This window comes from Ranitomeya imitator, chromosome 10 (assembly GCF_032444005.1).
Source record: "Ranitomeya imitator isolate aRanImi1 chromosome 10, aRanImi1.pri, whole genome shotgun sequence".
Classification (NCBI taxonomy): Eukaryota; Metazoa; Chordata; class Amphibia; order Anura; family Dendrobatidae; genus Ranitomeya; species Ranitomeya imitator.
In genome coordinates, this window is record NC_091291.1 from 18,317,421 (window position 1) to 18,331,321 (window position 13,901).

The window sequence follows — 13,901 nt, forward strand, 5'->3', positions numbered from 1 at the left end:
AGGAAAGGGCCCAGTATAGGGGACATACCAAGAAGGTTGACATATATACCAGTTTGGGGGACCTATATACCAGGAAGGGGTCCAGGATAGGGAACATATGAAAACCAGGATGGGGCAAACACATATGTCTTTATAGGATTCAGAACCTTACGAGGGTCCATACATCTGACCAATATACGAGGGTGGGCAACGTTCAAATTTTGCACTGGGGACCTAGTTACACCACTTGATTGTCCCATTCTATACTGGCTCATATTGGTAAGTTTTGTTCCGATACAGCACCTCTTTTTAAGGTCTGATCATGTGGACTATTATAATGCTGTAGGTCTTAGTAATGGCTCATATTTTGGTTTATTTGCCGTATTCCTCTTTTAATTATATAGGACATTAGAGGTTTTTGGTTTTTTTTAGTTTAAACTTTATTGGAAAAAGAGAATACTGGTATTTTCTCAGACGGAGAGTTTGCGTGTTGTAGCCATTTGCAAAGCATCATAGTGCCCAATTTGTCAGGATCATAAAAAAGCAAAGAAGTCAAAACTTTAACTAGGAACTTAATCATCATATTCCTCTTGATCATCTTTGTCGTCGTCTTTGTCATCTTTGTCGTCGTCTTTGTCATTGTCTTTGTCATCGTCTTTGTCGTCTTTGTCGTCGTCTTTGTCGTCGTCATCATCGTCGTCATCTACGCTTCTAGTGCATGTGATTTTGTAGCCATCATGAAATACTGTCTCAGGAAAAGGAGGAATTTGTTGAATGCAAATGTTCTTGGTGGCACATCCTCTGTAAGCCCAATCTTCTGGAATAGCTGCGGAGAAAAACATTGGATTTGTTAGGAAGAAAGTGCTCAATCATCGGAGGTCAAGGTCGCTCTGGTAGACAGTGGTGGCTCAAAACCAACTGGACTCTACTAAATAGCTTTAGCTTCAGCAACCTGCCCTAACCAGAAGAGGGACCTTCAACTCCAAGTACCATCCGCCAAAAGATTTCATCAACTTCAGCAAGGAGGTCAAACAACAAATGCGATCTCCATTCATAGAGTTGGGATTGGTGGTACAGTTGGATATACATGAATTGTTGACACCAAAAATGCTTCAATTTCCACCTAGCATAAAAAAGTGGCTTGGACAATGAGGTGGAGATGGTTCCTTTCTGCCTTATGGTCAGAAACAAGTCTGCTGTGAAGTTTGTATAAGGGAGTGAAGGAATGGCCGATCTCTGGGGACACATATCAAAAATTATATACAATATATATATATATATATATATATATATATATATATATATATATATATATATATATATATTTGAAATATGAGAGAGGAGGACAGGAGGCTTTTAAAGAGAAACTGTCAACAGCTTTTTTTCTACCCCATATGAAATATGTATGATGTTGGGGCAGAGACCCTGATTCCACTGATATACCACTTACTAGGTTGCTTGCTGCAGCTTTGATAAAATCATAGTTTTAACTGTTGCAAATCTTCAGTACTCTGCATACTGTGCACTGTATAACCCCGCCCACATCCCTGATTGGCTGATATGTGTGTACACTGTGCATAAGCAGCAAGTTGCCAATCAGAGATGGGGTATGGTTGGACCACATGGCAGCAGATTAATGAATAAGTGATTTTATCACAAACTACAGAAATGAAGACAGAAAGTAATACATCGCTGGAAAAGGGGTATCTGTCTCTACATTATGGTGCTCTCAGACTAGATGTCAAAAACTTGGTGACATTGTCCCTTTAAGGGAAGAAAATTTGTATTTGTTTTACATCGAAAACATTCAACTAAATGTAATGGGGGTACTTTATGTGGTCCATTGGTAGCTATAAAGAGGGCTACCACAAACAGGCTTGGCACTAGCGACTCCGTTTTCCAGATGCCAGGGTTGCCCTGCCCTTCACTCTTTAAACTCCTATACAGGGATCTGGACTTAAAAATTACTTCTAGGCTTGAGCCTCTGAGTTAGCTGCTTCGGTGGGGTGAGCCGGCAAGTAGAATAGTCCGGTAGCTGGGTCAGAACCAGGAGGTCAATTTTACAAGGCAGGAGAGTGGTCAAAAAAGGAGTCAAAAAACAGGAATGTCTACAGGGAGTCCAAGCAGAATGCTGAGAACATGTCTAAGAGCAGGTCAAATTATACCTGGCAGTGGACAGGAGGCTCTCAGGAGCTTAAATAGCCTGCAGCCCACCCAGGCCACAGGGAAGGAAACAAACACTAAAAAGCTAACTCCTGATCTCCCACTACGGACAGAACTACAAGTACCAGAGAACACGGAAATAGAGGGGTCGCCTCGCGTTTTCCATGACATGAGCACGGCGGCGCTTGGAAACAGAAGCCGAAACAGGACGGGCAGGCACCGACACAGGAAGTGGGGATCACAAGATTTACAGTTTTTGCACCGTTTCTTGTCAAAAAGATGACAAATGCCTTACAACTTGTTTTTTTTTTTTAACTTCAAAATACATTTTTTAAAAATCTCAACTGGATAAGGACACCTCATAGAGGACCCCCACCTGCCGGAAGGACCGGGCTCCCCTAGCCCTCTCATGAGATAAGTAAAAATGGAAGATGTTATGTGGAAAACGTGGCAAAAGAAAGGAGCAAGAGAGGAAACGTATACTTACTCGAATTACAGATTTTACCAACGAAGGAGAAGCACCGCGTCTGGGGACCCCGACATTTCATGGTGTCAGATGGAGTGCAACTTTTTACTCCTACTCCATTTGCATAACAGTAAGGGCATTCTACCCCATTTCTTTTTTCTTTGTAGTTTGTTGGCACCACTGTGTTCAAGAAAACACATGTTAGTCCCATGTGTAAAAGAACTCGTCAAATTCTGAAATTCTGGACTAAACTCATTGAGAAATATATATATATGTATAGTAAAAATGAGCACTGGCTGGCTGTATACTCTCTGATTAGATGATCCCTTGGGTTTCAGAGTAGGACACTCTAAAAGTGGCACATACTTAATGAGTTCTTTTATCAAAGATGGATTTTCCAAGTAGGACCATTTAATTTTGTCTTTTTTATCAAGCACTGTTCAATAATGACATGCACTAGATGTGCTTCAGAGTAATAGCTTTGACCGCAGAGCTCATTTATTAATATATTATTTGTATATTGATAAGCAATCAGCTACATAAATCTGGATAATCTTTATATCAGAGAACATTTCTAGACATATAGTAAAATTATATGCATGTGCATAGTATATATATATTCAATCAATTCTCCGAGATATGGATTCATACAAGGTGTGAATTGTTTCCAAAGGAATTTTCGCACATTCTGCAGTTAAAACACCCTCCAGTTCTTTGAGCGACGATGGCGGCGGAAATCGACGTCTAACTTGAATCTCTAAAATCGACCATAAAAGCTCAATAATGTTGAGGTCCGGGGATTGTCGGGGCCAGATGAGATGCTCAACTTCATTAGAATGTTCCTCGCGCCATGCTAACGATTCTAGCTGTATGAATTGGTGCATTATCATCCTGAAAGATGGCGTTCCCCTTCGTGAACAGTGTTTGAACCATTGGACGCACGTGGTCGCCCAAAATGCCTAAATAATCTCGGCTGTTAATTCTTCCATGAAGGGATATCATTGGCCCGGCAGATCTCCACGAAATAGCACACCAGATCATTACAGAACCTCCGCCATGTTTTATGGTTGGGGGAAGGCAGTCTGGATAGAATGCTTCTTTCGGCTGTCTCCAAACGTACACTCGGCCGGAGGTCGGAAATAGGGTAAACGATGATTCGTCTGAGAAGATCACATGTTTCCACTGCTCGAGGGACCAATTCTGGAGGTTTCTACACCACTCTAAACGCTTGGAAACATTGGTCATTGAGACTGAGCATTGGTTTTCTAAATGCAGCTCTTCCGTGGAATCCAGATTTATGCAGCTCCCGATGTACAGTTTTCGTGGAAACTGGGTTCTGTAGGTGTTCATTGAGCTCAGCAGTGATTTTCGGAGCCATGGTCTTGCGATCCTCTCTCACGATTCGCTTTAGAGTCCGACGGTCTCTCTCAGTCAACTTTGACTTTCGGCCGGACCTGTGATTTGCTGCGGATGTTTTTCCCTTCTCTTTCAAATGCAGTCATTACTTTGGAGACAGCACCTCTTGACACGCCAAGCATTCGGGCACTTTCTGTTACACTAGCGCCTGCCATACGAGCACCAACAATTTGGCCTCTTTGAAAATCCAAGAGGTCTGCCATTGGTATCAGGTTCTCATCAATGCTCTTACATTTCAGCAAAACAAACAGTTAATTTACATACACATATCACAAATAATCAACTACAAAACATTACCATATGTCACGGTGTGCATGTTTATAACATGTTCGAAGATTATGATGCCAAAACGTTAAATGTTTCCATTATTTTGTCCAACCCCCCCCATATATATATATATATATATATATATATATATATATATATATATATATATATATATATATATATATATATATATATATATATATATATAGGAACAGCGTCAAATACTGCCTTACAAAACATGCAAAGCTCTCCCAACTGGCAATCCAATGGTAGATTCAAAAAAAAGGAAAACAGCACAAAAGGATTGAAAAAAATAGGTGGACTTTAATGCCTGAATTGCGTGGCGTGTAATATCCTTTCTCAAGTCAGTATATATATATTCATTCATTCATTCATTCAACAACTTACATGGTAGTGATCCCTTGTTGCAGAGGTCTCCCTCGCAGCACTTTGTTAAGCTATAGACATCAATTCCCACCGTCATGTTGAAAGTTAGGTTACACAGGGATGGGGAGTTTGCGCAAGACTTCCAGATCTGGTAGAACTTCCCATTACCTAACAATATTATACATTTGATTTTAAATAAGAATATACTATAGCGCTGTCCCTATATACAAGAATATAGCTAGCATAAAACTGCCCTTATGTACAAGAATATAACTACTATAATACTGTCCCTATGTAATAGAATATAACTACTATAATACTGCCCCTATGTACAAGAATATAACTACTATAATACTGCCCCTATGTACAAGAATATAACTACTATAATACTGCCCCTATGTACAAGAATATAACTACTATAATACTGCTCCTATGTACAAGAATATAACTACTATAATACTGCTCCTATGTACAAGAATATAACTACTATAATACTGCCCCTATGTACAAGAATAGAACTACTATAATACTGCTCCTATGTACAAGAATATAACTACTATAATACTGCTCCTATGTACAAGAATATAACTACTATAATACTGCCCCTATGTACAAGACTATAACTACTATTATACTGCCCCCTATGTACAAGAATATAACTACTATAATACTGCTCCTATGTACAAGAATATAACTACTATAATACTGCTCCCTATGTACAAGAATATATCTACTATAATACTGCTCCTATGTACAAGAATATAACTACTATAATACTGCCCCTATGTACAAGAATATAACTACTATAATACTGCTCCTATGTACAAGAATATAACTACTATAATACTGCCCCTATGTACAAGAATAGAACTACTATAATACTGCTCCTATGTACAAGAATATAACTACTATAATACTGCTCCCTATGTACAAGACTATAACTACTATAATACTGCCCCTATGTACAAGAATATAACTACTATAATACTGCTCCTATGTACAAGACTATAACTACTATAACACTGCTCCCTATGTACAAGAATATAACTACTATAATACTGCCCCTATGTACAAGAATATAACTACTATAATACTGCTCCCTATGTACAAGAATACAACTACTATAATACTGCTCCCTATGTACAAGAATACAACTACTGTAATACTGCTCCTATGTACAAGAATATAACTACTATAATACTGCTCCATATGTACAAGAATATAACTACTATAATACTGCCCCTATGTACAAGAATATAACTACTATAATACTGCTCCTATGTACAAGAATATAACTACTATAATACTGCCCCCTATGTACAAGAATATAACTACTATAATACTGCTCCCTATGTACAAGAATATAACTACTATAATACTGCTCCTATGTACAAGAATATAACTACTATAATACTGCCCCTATGTACAAGAATATAACTACTATAATACTGCTCCTATGTACAAGAATATAACTACTATAATACTGCCCCCTATGTACAAGAATATAACTACTATAATACTGCTCCCTATGTACAAGAATATAACTACTATAATACTGCTCCCTATGTACAAGAATATAACTACTATAATACTGCTCCCTATGTACAAGAATATAACTACTATAATACTGCTCCTATGTACAAGAATATAACTACTATAATACTGCCCCTATGTACAAGAATATAGCTACTATAATACTGCTCCCTATGTACAAGAATATAACTACTATAATACTGCTCCCTATGTACAAGAATATAACTACTATAATACTGCTCCTATGTACAAGAATATAACTACTATAATACTGCCCCCTATGTACAAGAATATAACTACTATAATTCTGCCCCTATGTACAAGAATATAACTACTATAATACTGCCCCTATGTACAAGAATATAACTACTATAATACTGCCCCTATGTACAAGAATATAACTACTGTAATACTGCCCCCTATGTACAAGAATATAACTACTATAATACTGCTCCTATGTACAAGAATATAACTACTATAATACTGCCCCCTATGTACAAGAATATAACTACTATAATACTGCCCCCTATGTACAAGAATATAACTACTATAATACTGCCCCTATGTACAAGAATATAACTACTATAATACTGCCCCTATGTACAAGAATAGAACTACTATAATACTGCTCCTATGTACAAGAATATAACTACTATAATACTGCTCCTATGTACAAGAATATAACTACTATAATACTGCCCCTATGTACAAGACTATAACTACTATTATACTGCCCCCTATGTACAAGAATATAACTACTATAATACTGCTCCTATGTACAAGAATATAACTACTATAATACTGCTCCCTATGTACAAGAATATATCTACTATAATACTGCTCCTATGTACAAGAATATAACTACTATAATACTGCCCCTATGTACAAGAATATAACTACTATAATACTGCTCCTATGTACAAGAATATAACTACTATAATACTGCCCCTATGTACAAGAATAGAACTACTATAATACTGCTCCTATGTACAAGAATATAACTACTATAATACTGCTCCCTATGTACAAGACTATAACTACTATAATACTGCCCCTATGTACAAGAATATAACTACTATAATACTGCTCCTATGTACAAGACTATAACTACTATAACACTGCTCCCTATGTACAAGAATATAACTACTATAATACTGCCCCTATGTACAAGAATATAACTACTATAATACTGCTCCCTATGTACAAGAATACAACTACTATAATACTGCTCCCTATGTACAAGAATACAACTACTGTAATACTGCTCCTATGTACAAGAATATAACTACTATAATACTGCTCCATATGTACAAGAATATAACTACTATAATACTGCCCCTATGTACAAGAATATAACTACTATAATACTGCTCCTATGTACAAGAATATAACTACTATAATACTGCCCCCTATGTACAAGAATATAACTACTATAATACTGCTCCCTATGTACAAGAATATAACTACTATAATACTGCTCCTATGTACAAGAATATAACTACTATAATACTGCCCCTATGTACAAGAATATAACTACTATAATACTGCTCCTATGTACAAGAATATAACTACTATAATACTGCCCCCTATGTACAAGAATATAACTACTATAATACTGCTCCCTATGTACAAGAATATAACTACTATAATACTGCTCCCTATGTACAAGAATATAACTACTATAATACTGCTCCCTATGTACAAGAATATAACTACTATAATACTGCTCCTATGTACAAGAATATAACTACTATAATACTGCCCCTATGTACAAGAATATAGCTACTATAATACTGCTCCCTATGTACAAGAATATAACTACTATAATACTGCTCCCTATGTACAAGAATATAACTACTATAATACTGCTCCTATGTACAAGAATATAACTACTATAATACTGCCCCCTATGTACAAGAATATAACTACTATAATTCTGCCCCTATGTACAAGAATATAACTACTATAATACTGCCCCTATGTACAAGAATATAACTACTATAATACTGCCCCTATGTACAAGAATATAACTACTGTAATACTGCCCCCTATGTACAAGAATATAACTACTATAATACTGCTCCTATGTACAAGAATATAACTACTATAATACTGCCCCCTATGTACAAGAATATAACTACTATAATACTGCCCCCTATGTACAAGAATATAACTACTATAATACTGCCCCTATGTACAAGAATATAACTACTATAATACTGCTCCTATGTACAAGAATATAACTACTATAATACTGCCCCCTATGTACAAGAATATAACTACTATAATACTGCTCCTATGTACAAGAATATAACTACTATAATACTGCCCCCTATGTACAAGAATATAACTACTATAATACTGCTCTTATGTACAAGAATATAACTACTATAATACTGCCCCCTATGTACAAGAATATAACTACTATAATACTGCCCCTATGTACAAGAATATAACTACTATAATACTGCCCCTATATACAAGAATATAACTACTATAATACTGTCCCTATGTAATAGAATATAACTACTATAATACTGTCCCTATGTACAAGAATATAACTACTATAATACTGCCCCTATATACAAGAATATAACTACTATAATACTGCCCCTATATACAAGTATATAACTACTATAATACTGCCCCTATGTACAGGAATATAACTACTATAATACTGCCCCCTATGTACAAGAATATAACTACTATAATACTGCCCCTATGTACAGGAATATAACTACTATAATACTGCCCCCTATATACAAGAAGATAACTACTATAATACTGCTCCTATGTACAAGAATATAACTACTATAATACTGCCCCTATATACAAGAATATAACTACTATAATACTGTCCCTATGTAATAGAATATAACTACTATAATACTGTCCCTATGTACAAGAATATAACTACTATAATACTGCCCCTATGTACAAGAATATAACTACTATAATACTGCTCCAATGTACAAGAATATAACTACTATGATACTGCCCCTATGTACAGGAATATAACTACTATAATACTGCCCCTATATACAAGAATATAACTACTATAATACTGCTCCTATGTACAAGAATATAACTACTATAATACTGCTCCAATGTACAAGAATATAACTACTATAATACTACTCCTACATACAAGAATATAACTACTATAATACTGCCCCTATATACAAGAATATAACTACTATAATACTGCCCCTATATACAAGAATATATCTACTATAATACTGCTCCTACATACAAGAGTATAATATCCCAAATCAAAGATTCTGCATAGCTTTAAGAAAATTATATTGTTAATCATGATAAGTATTTACCGATATGTTCATACATCACAGTAGTTCTGCAACTTGTGACTGATGGATCGCAGATCTCGGTAGTTGTATTTACACAAGTTTTTCCATGGTAGTTTTCACACTTCTCACAGAGAAGACTCGCCCCTTTAGAACGGTAAAGAGAATATTATTAATTACAGATGACCTTCAAGTTCATCGGGTAGGTGAGACCAATGCCTGGAATGAAAGGATCCTAATAGTAAGAGGTCTATCCCCACCACCCACCGCCTATTTTAGGATTCAGTATCTGGCATGGCCAAGATTGGAAATGGTACCCAACTCCATCAAACTTTACTACGCAAGACCCAGTTATTGAGAACATAGATTATTTCTTACCAGTTGTAATGTAGATGAAGAACAGGATTACGATCCTTGAGAAGTTCCTCATGGTGCCAGGAGCGATTGAGGAGATCACATCTCTCATTCTCAACTTTGATGTTTGTTCTTCATCTCCCTTTTATATCCAATTACAAGGAAGTTGTCCAGGTCAAATTCCACCTGTAATATTAGCCATTCTGACACATTAATTATGTTAAGAATTAATTACTTGATCCATATGACACCATGACCTAGAGTCTACAGGAACACCAAGGACGGATATCTACTATTCAATTTAAAATCTTATTACTCATCCCTTTAAAAATATTATTGACTCACATGGTGACATATTGGCCCTAAAGTTTATTGTCTATGAACTGCCTGATAAAGCCAAGTGGTGGAAGCTCCTTTCTGGCAGTATCATAGACCATGGGTGGTGCAGTGGAGCATATGCCTGGCCACCACTCCATTCCAAAGGGGCATTTTAGAGCCCCATCCTCAGAATTGGTGGGGATTTCGGAAGTGGATGGTAGATAACTTGTCAAGATGAGACAGTCACTTTATAGATCGTATTATGAAGGAACGGTAATGAATTTTTGAAATGGGTCCCACCTAACTTGGTCAGGTCCTAGTTTGAAAAGAGTCGGACTTTGTCCAGAGTTTGGTGTTACCTTCCACTTTCTGTAGCTCCTGTTCAAGCCTCGTCGTAGGACTTATACATCTTATTTCACCAAGTGAGATTATAAAACACCAACAGAAAAAAATGTGTATGATTTGGAAATCCACCTGTCCCCCCGCTATTCCCCAGCCTCTCCCCAATGTCAATCCCTTCACTGGCTTCCTATAGTCCAGAGACTCCAGTTCAAGACCCTTAGCATGACATACAAAGCCTTCCACAACCTGTCTCCTCCATACATCTGTAACATGGTCGCCCGGTACTTACCCACACACAACCTCCGATCCTCACAAGATCTCCTTCTCTACTCCCCTCTTATCTCTTCTTCCCACAACCGCATCCAAGACTTCTCCCGTGCTTCCCCCATACTCTGGAACTCTCTACCCCAACACATCAGACTCTCGCCTACCATAGAAACCTTCAAAAAGAACCTGAAGACCCACCTCTTCCGACAAGCCTACAACCTGCAGTGATCCTCAACCTACTGAACGGCCGCACAACCAGCTCTACCCTCTCCTAGTGTATCCTCACCCATCCCCTGCAGACTGTGAGCCCTCGCGGGCAGGGTCCTCCCTCCTTCTGTACCTGTAAGTGCCTTGTTTTTTTGCACATGTTTATTGTATCTGTCTATATTTGCCCCCTTTTCACTTGTAATGCGCCATGGAATAAATGGCGCTATAAAAAATGTATAATAATAATAATAATAAAATAAAAGCTAAATTCTCTACTAGTGTACATTACAAGAAAATATTCAAAAGGTTTATTAAAAAAAACAGAGAAAAATGGAAAGAAGGCGGAGACCCTAAGGTAACCAGGCCATAGGCAGCTGTATCAAAAAATAGTTAGGTGCAAAAAGTGCATCAATGAGTTAACAATACATCGTAAAAAGTAGAGCCAGATCTATAATATAACGCTGGGAGCGTCACTCTGTCCGAAGCCTCTATAGACTGCGCAAGCGCCGGCGCAGTCTGGGCCTCACAGAGCGACGCTCCCGGGAGATCGCGGTGTGCGTTCACACTGAACGCATACCGCGATCTCCACCACAGAAGCAGGGACCGCCAGGAGGGTGAGTATCTGCCTATATTCACCTGTCCCCGTTCCACCGCTGAGCGCCGCCATCTTCCCGGTCTTCGGCCTGTGACCTTCAGTTCAGAGGGCGCGATGACGCGCTTAATGCGCGTCGGCGCCGCCCTCTGACTGAACAGTCACAGCCAGGAGACCGGGAAGATGGCGGCGCTCAGCGCTGGAACGCCGGACAGGTGAGTATAGGAAGTGCTGGGGGGCCTGAGCTGGCGGCGATACCGGCACCTGACCCCCACAGCGCGCCGGTGTCCCCGCCTGCTCAGGCCCCCAGCACTCGGCGCCGAGCGGGTCAGAGGCAGTATGGGGACGCAGGATGGAGCAGCACATAAGGATGGGGACGCAGGATGGAGCAGCACATAAGGATGGGGACGCAGGATGGAGCAGCACATGATAGGATGGGGACGCAGGACGGAGCAGCACATAAGGATGGGGACGCAGGATGGAGCAGCACATAAGGATGGGGACGCAGGATGGAGCAGCACATAACAGGATGGGGACGCAGGATGGAGCAGCACATAAGGATGGGGACGCAGGATGGGAGCAGCACATAACAGGATGGGGACGCAGGATGGAGCAGCACATCAGGATGGGGACGCAGGATGGAGCAGCACATGACAGGATGGGGACGCAGGATGGGAGCAGCGCATCACAGGAGGGGAGCAGCGCATGACAGGATGGGGACGCAGGATGGAGCAGCGCATGACAGGATGGGGACGCAGGATGGAGCAGCACATGACAGGATGGGGACGCAGGATGGAGCATCGCATGACAGGATGGGGACGCAGGATGGAGCATCGCATGACAGGATGGGGACGCAGGATGGAGCAGCACATACCAGGATGGAGACAATATACCAATATAAATGCTCGCCACCCGGGCGTAGAACGGGTTCAATAGCTAGTACAGATATAAGCAGATTTGCAAAGAAAGTGCAAAAAAAAAAAAGTTGTAAAAGATTGACAAAATTGTGCATACGAAATAAAAAAAATAAACAAATGCAAACAAACTTAAACATTAAAGTAATAATAAGGTTGTGTAACAGAATGGTCACAGAACTCTGCGTGTTTCGCACAACAAGCCTGCTTCATCAGGGGGGATTCTAGTCTTAGATAAATTGAGCCCAGCAAAAGAAATGAGATTGAAGTACTAGTTATCGGAACAAATGCATCACTCCTTTAATTTATTTTTTATAATTGTTGCTTCAGGTCCCTGGTTCACCTATGGATTCTCCTGTTGCCTCATGGGCCAGTTCATATCTGTTCGAGTCTTCAACTAAAAGCCAAATTCACTAAAACTGAGAATGAAGAAAGACCTGTGAGTACATAATCAAGCGAAGCAAACCAGTTGGTCATATCTTCGGACTCATTAGATTTTTTTCATTTTAATAAATTTGCAAATAAAATTAATGGGTTCCATGATAACTAAAAGGGCCATTCGCAATGTGCCAAGTTTCCATATATCTACGGAACAGATAACAACTTACTCCAATAGGAACAGTGATCAGAAATGCCCCGTTAAAATGGAGCAGCCGCTGCGTATGCATGACACTGCACCTTTCATGGTCTATGGAAGTAGGCATGTGCCACCATTATTCCTTTCCAGTGATACATTTCAGATCTCTGTTCTTGGAACTGGTGGAGTTACCAGTGCTGGATACGTGACCACAACTTGACAAGTTGAGTATTAGGGCCCCTTTCCACTTGCGAGGAAAACGGACGAGTGCAATCCGATAAAAAAATCGGATTGCACTCGGACCAATGTTATTCAATAGGTGACATTCCATTTGCAATTTTTTTCTCAGCCGAAATCGGACTGAGAAAAAAAAATCGCAGCATGCTGCGTATTGCTGCAATTCTTGGATGAGACTCGCCAATGCAAGTCAATGGGTGCGAGAAAAAAAACGCACAGCACTCGCACCATGCGAGTGCTGTCCGATTTTAACGTACCGTGTCCTTTGAAAAGCCGGCAATTCAGCGCAGAGTACAGTAAAATCACACTGACAGGTTAGATTAGAGTAGATATATACACATAGAATAGATATATATATATATATATATATATATATATATATATATATATATATATATATGTCAGGGAAACACCTATATATATATTTATATTTAATGCAGCGCTAGATAGCAGAAAAGCTGGTAATTCAATTGCCGGCTTTTGCTATCTCCTTCACAAACCCGACATGATATGAGACATGGTTTACATATAGTAAACCATCTCATATCCCTTTTTTTTGCATATTCCACACTACTAA

General features: G+C 38.9%; 1 protein-coding gene across 1 annotated transcript; it reads right to left on the reverse strand.

Annotated features, from left to right (window-relative positions):
- Positions 1-333: 333 nt before the first annotated feature.
- Positions 334-10,050, reverse strand: LOC138652043 (phospholipase A2 inhibitor gamma subunit B-like). The gene is made up of 5 exons (XM_069742758.1): positions 9,895-10,050; positions 9,541-9,663; positions 4,700-4,846; positions 2,630-2,788; positions 334-805 (listed from the first exon to the last, which is right to left on the reverse strand). Exons 1-5 carry the CDS (start codon positions 9,980-9,982, stop codon positions 552-554), a joined length of 771 nt encoding a protein of 256 aa, XP_069598859.1. The 5' UTR covers positions 9,983-10,050; the 3' UTR covers positions 334-551.
- Between the last annotated feature and the right edge of the window lie 3,851 nt (positions 10,051-13,901).

Bases quoted from the DNA above. Each gene is read 5' to 3' on its own strand.
- LOC138652043 (XM_069742758.1), bottom strand. From the start codon at position 9,982: ATGAGAGATGTGATCTCCTCAATCGCTCCTGGCACCATGAGGAACTTC. The intron at 9,664-9,894 runs GTAAGAAATAAT...ACCGTTCTAAAG, and splicing joins CTTCATCTACATTACAACTG to GGGCGAGTCTTCTCTGTGAG. The intron at 806-2,629 runs GTAAGTATACGT...TTTTCTCCGCAG, and splicing joins TGGTAAAATCTGTAATTCGA to CTATTCCAGAAGATTGGGCT.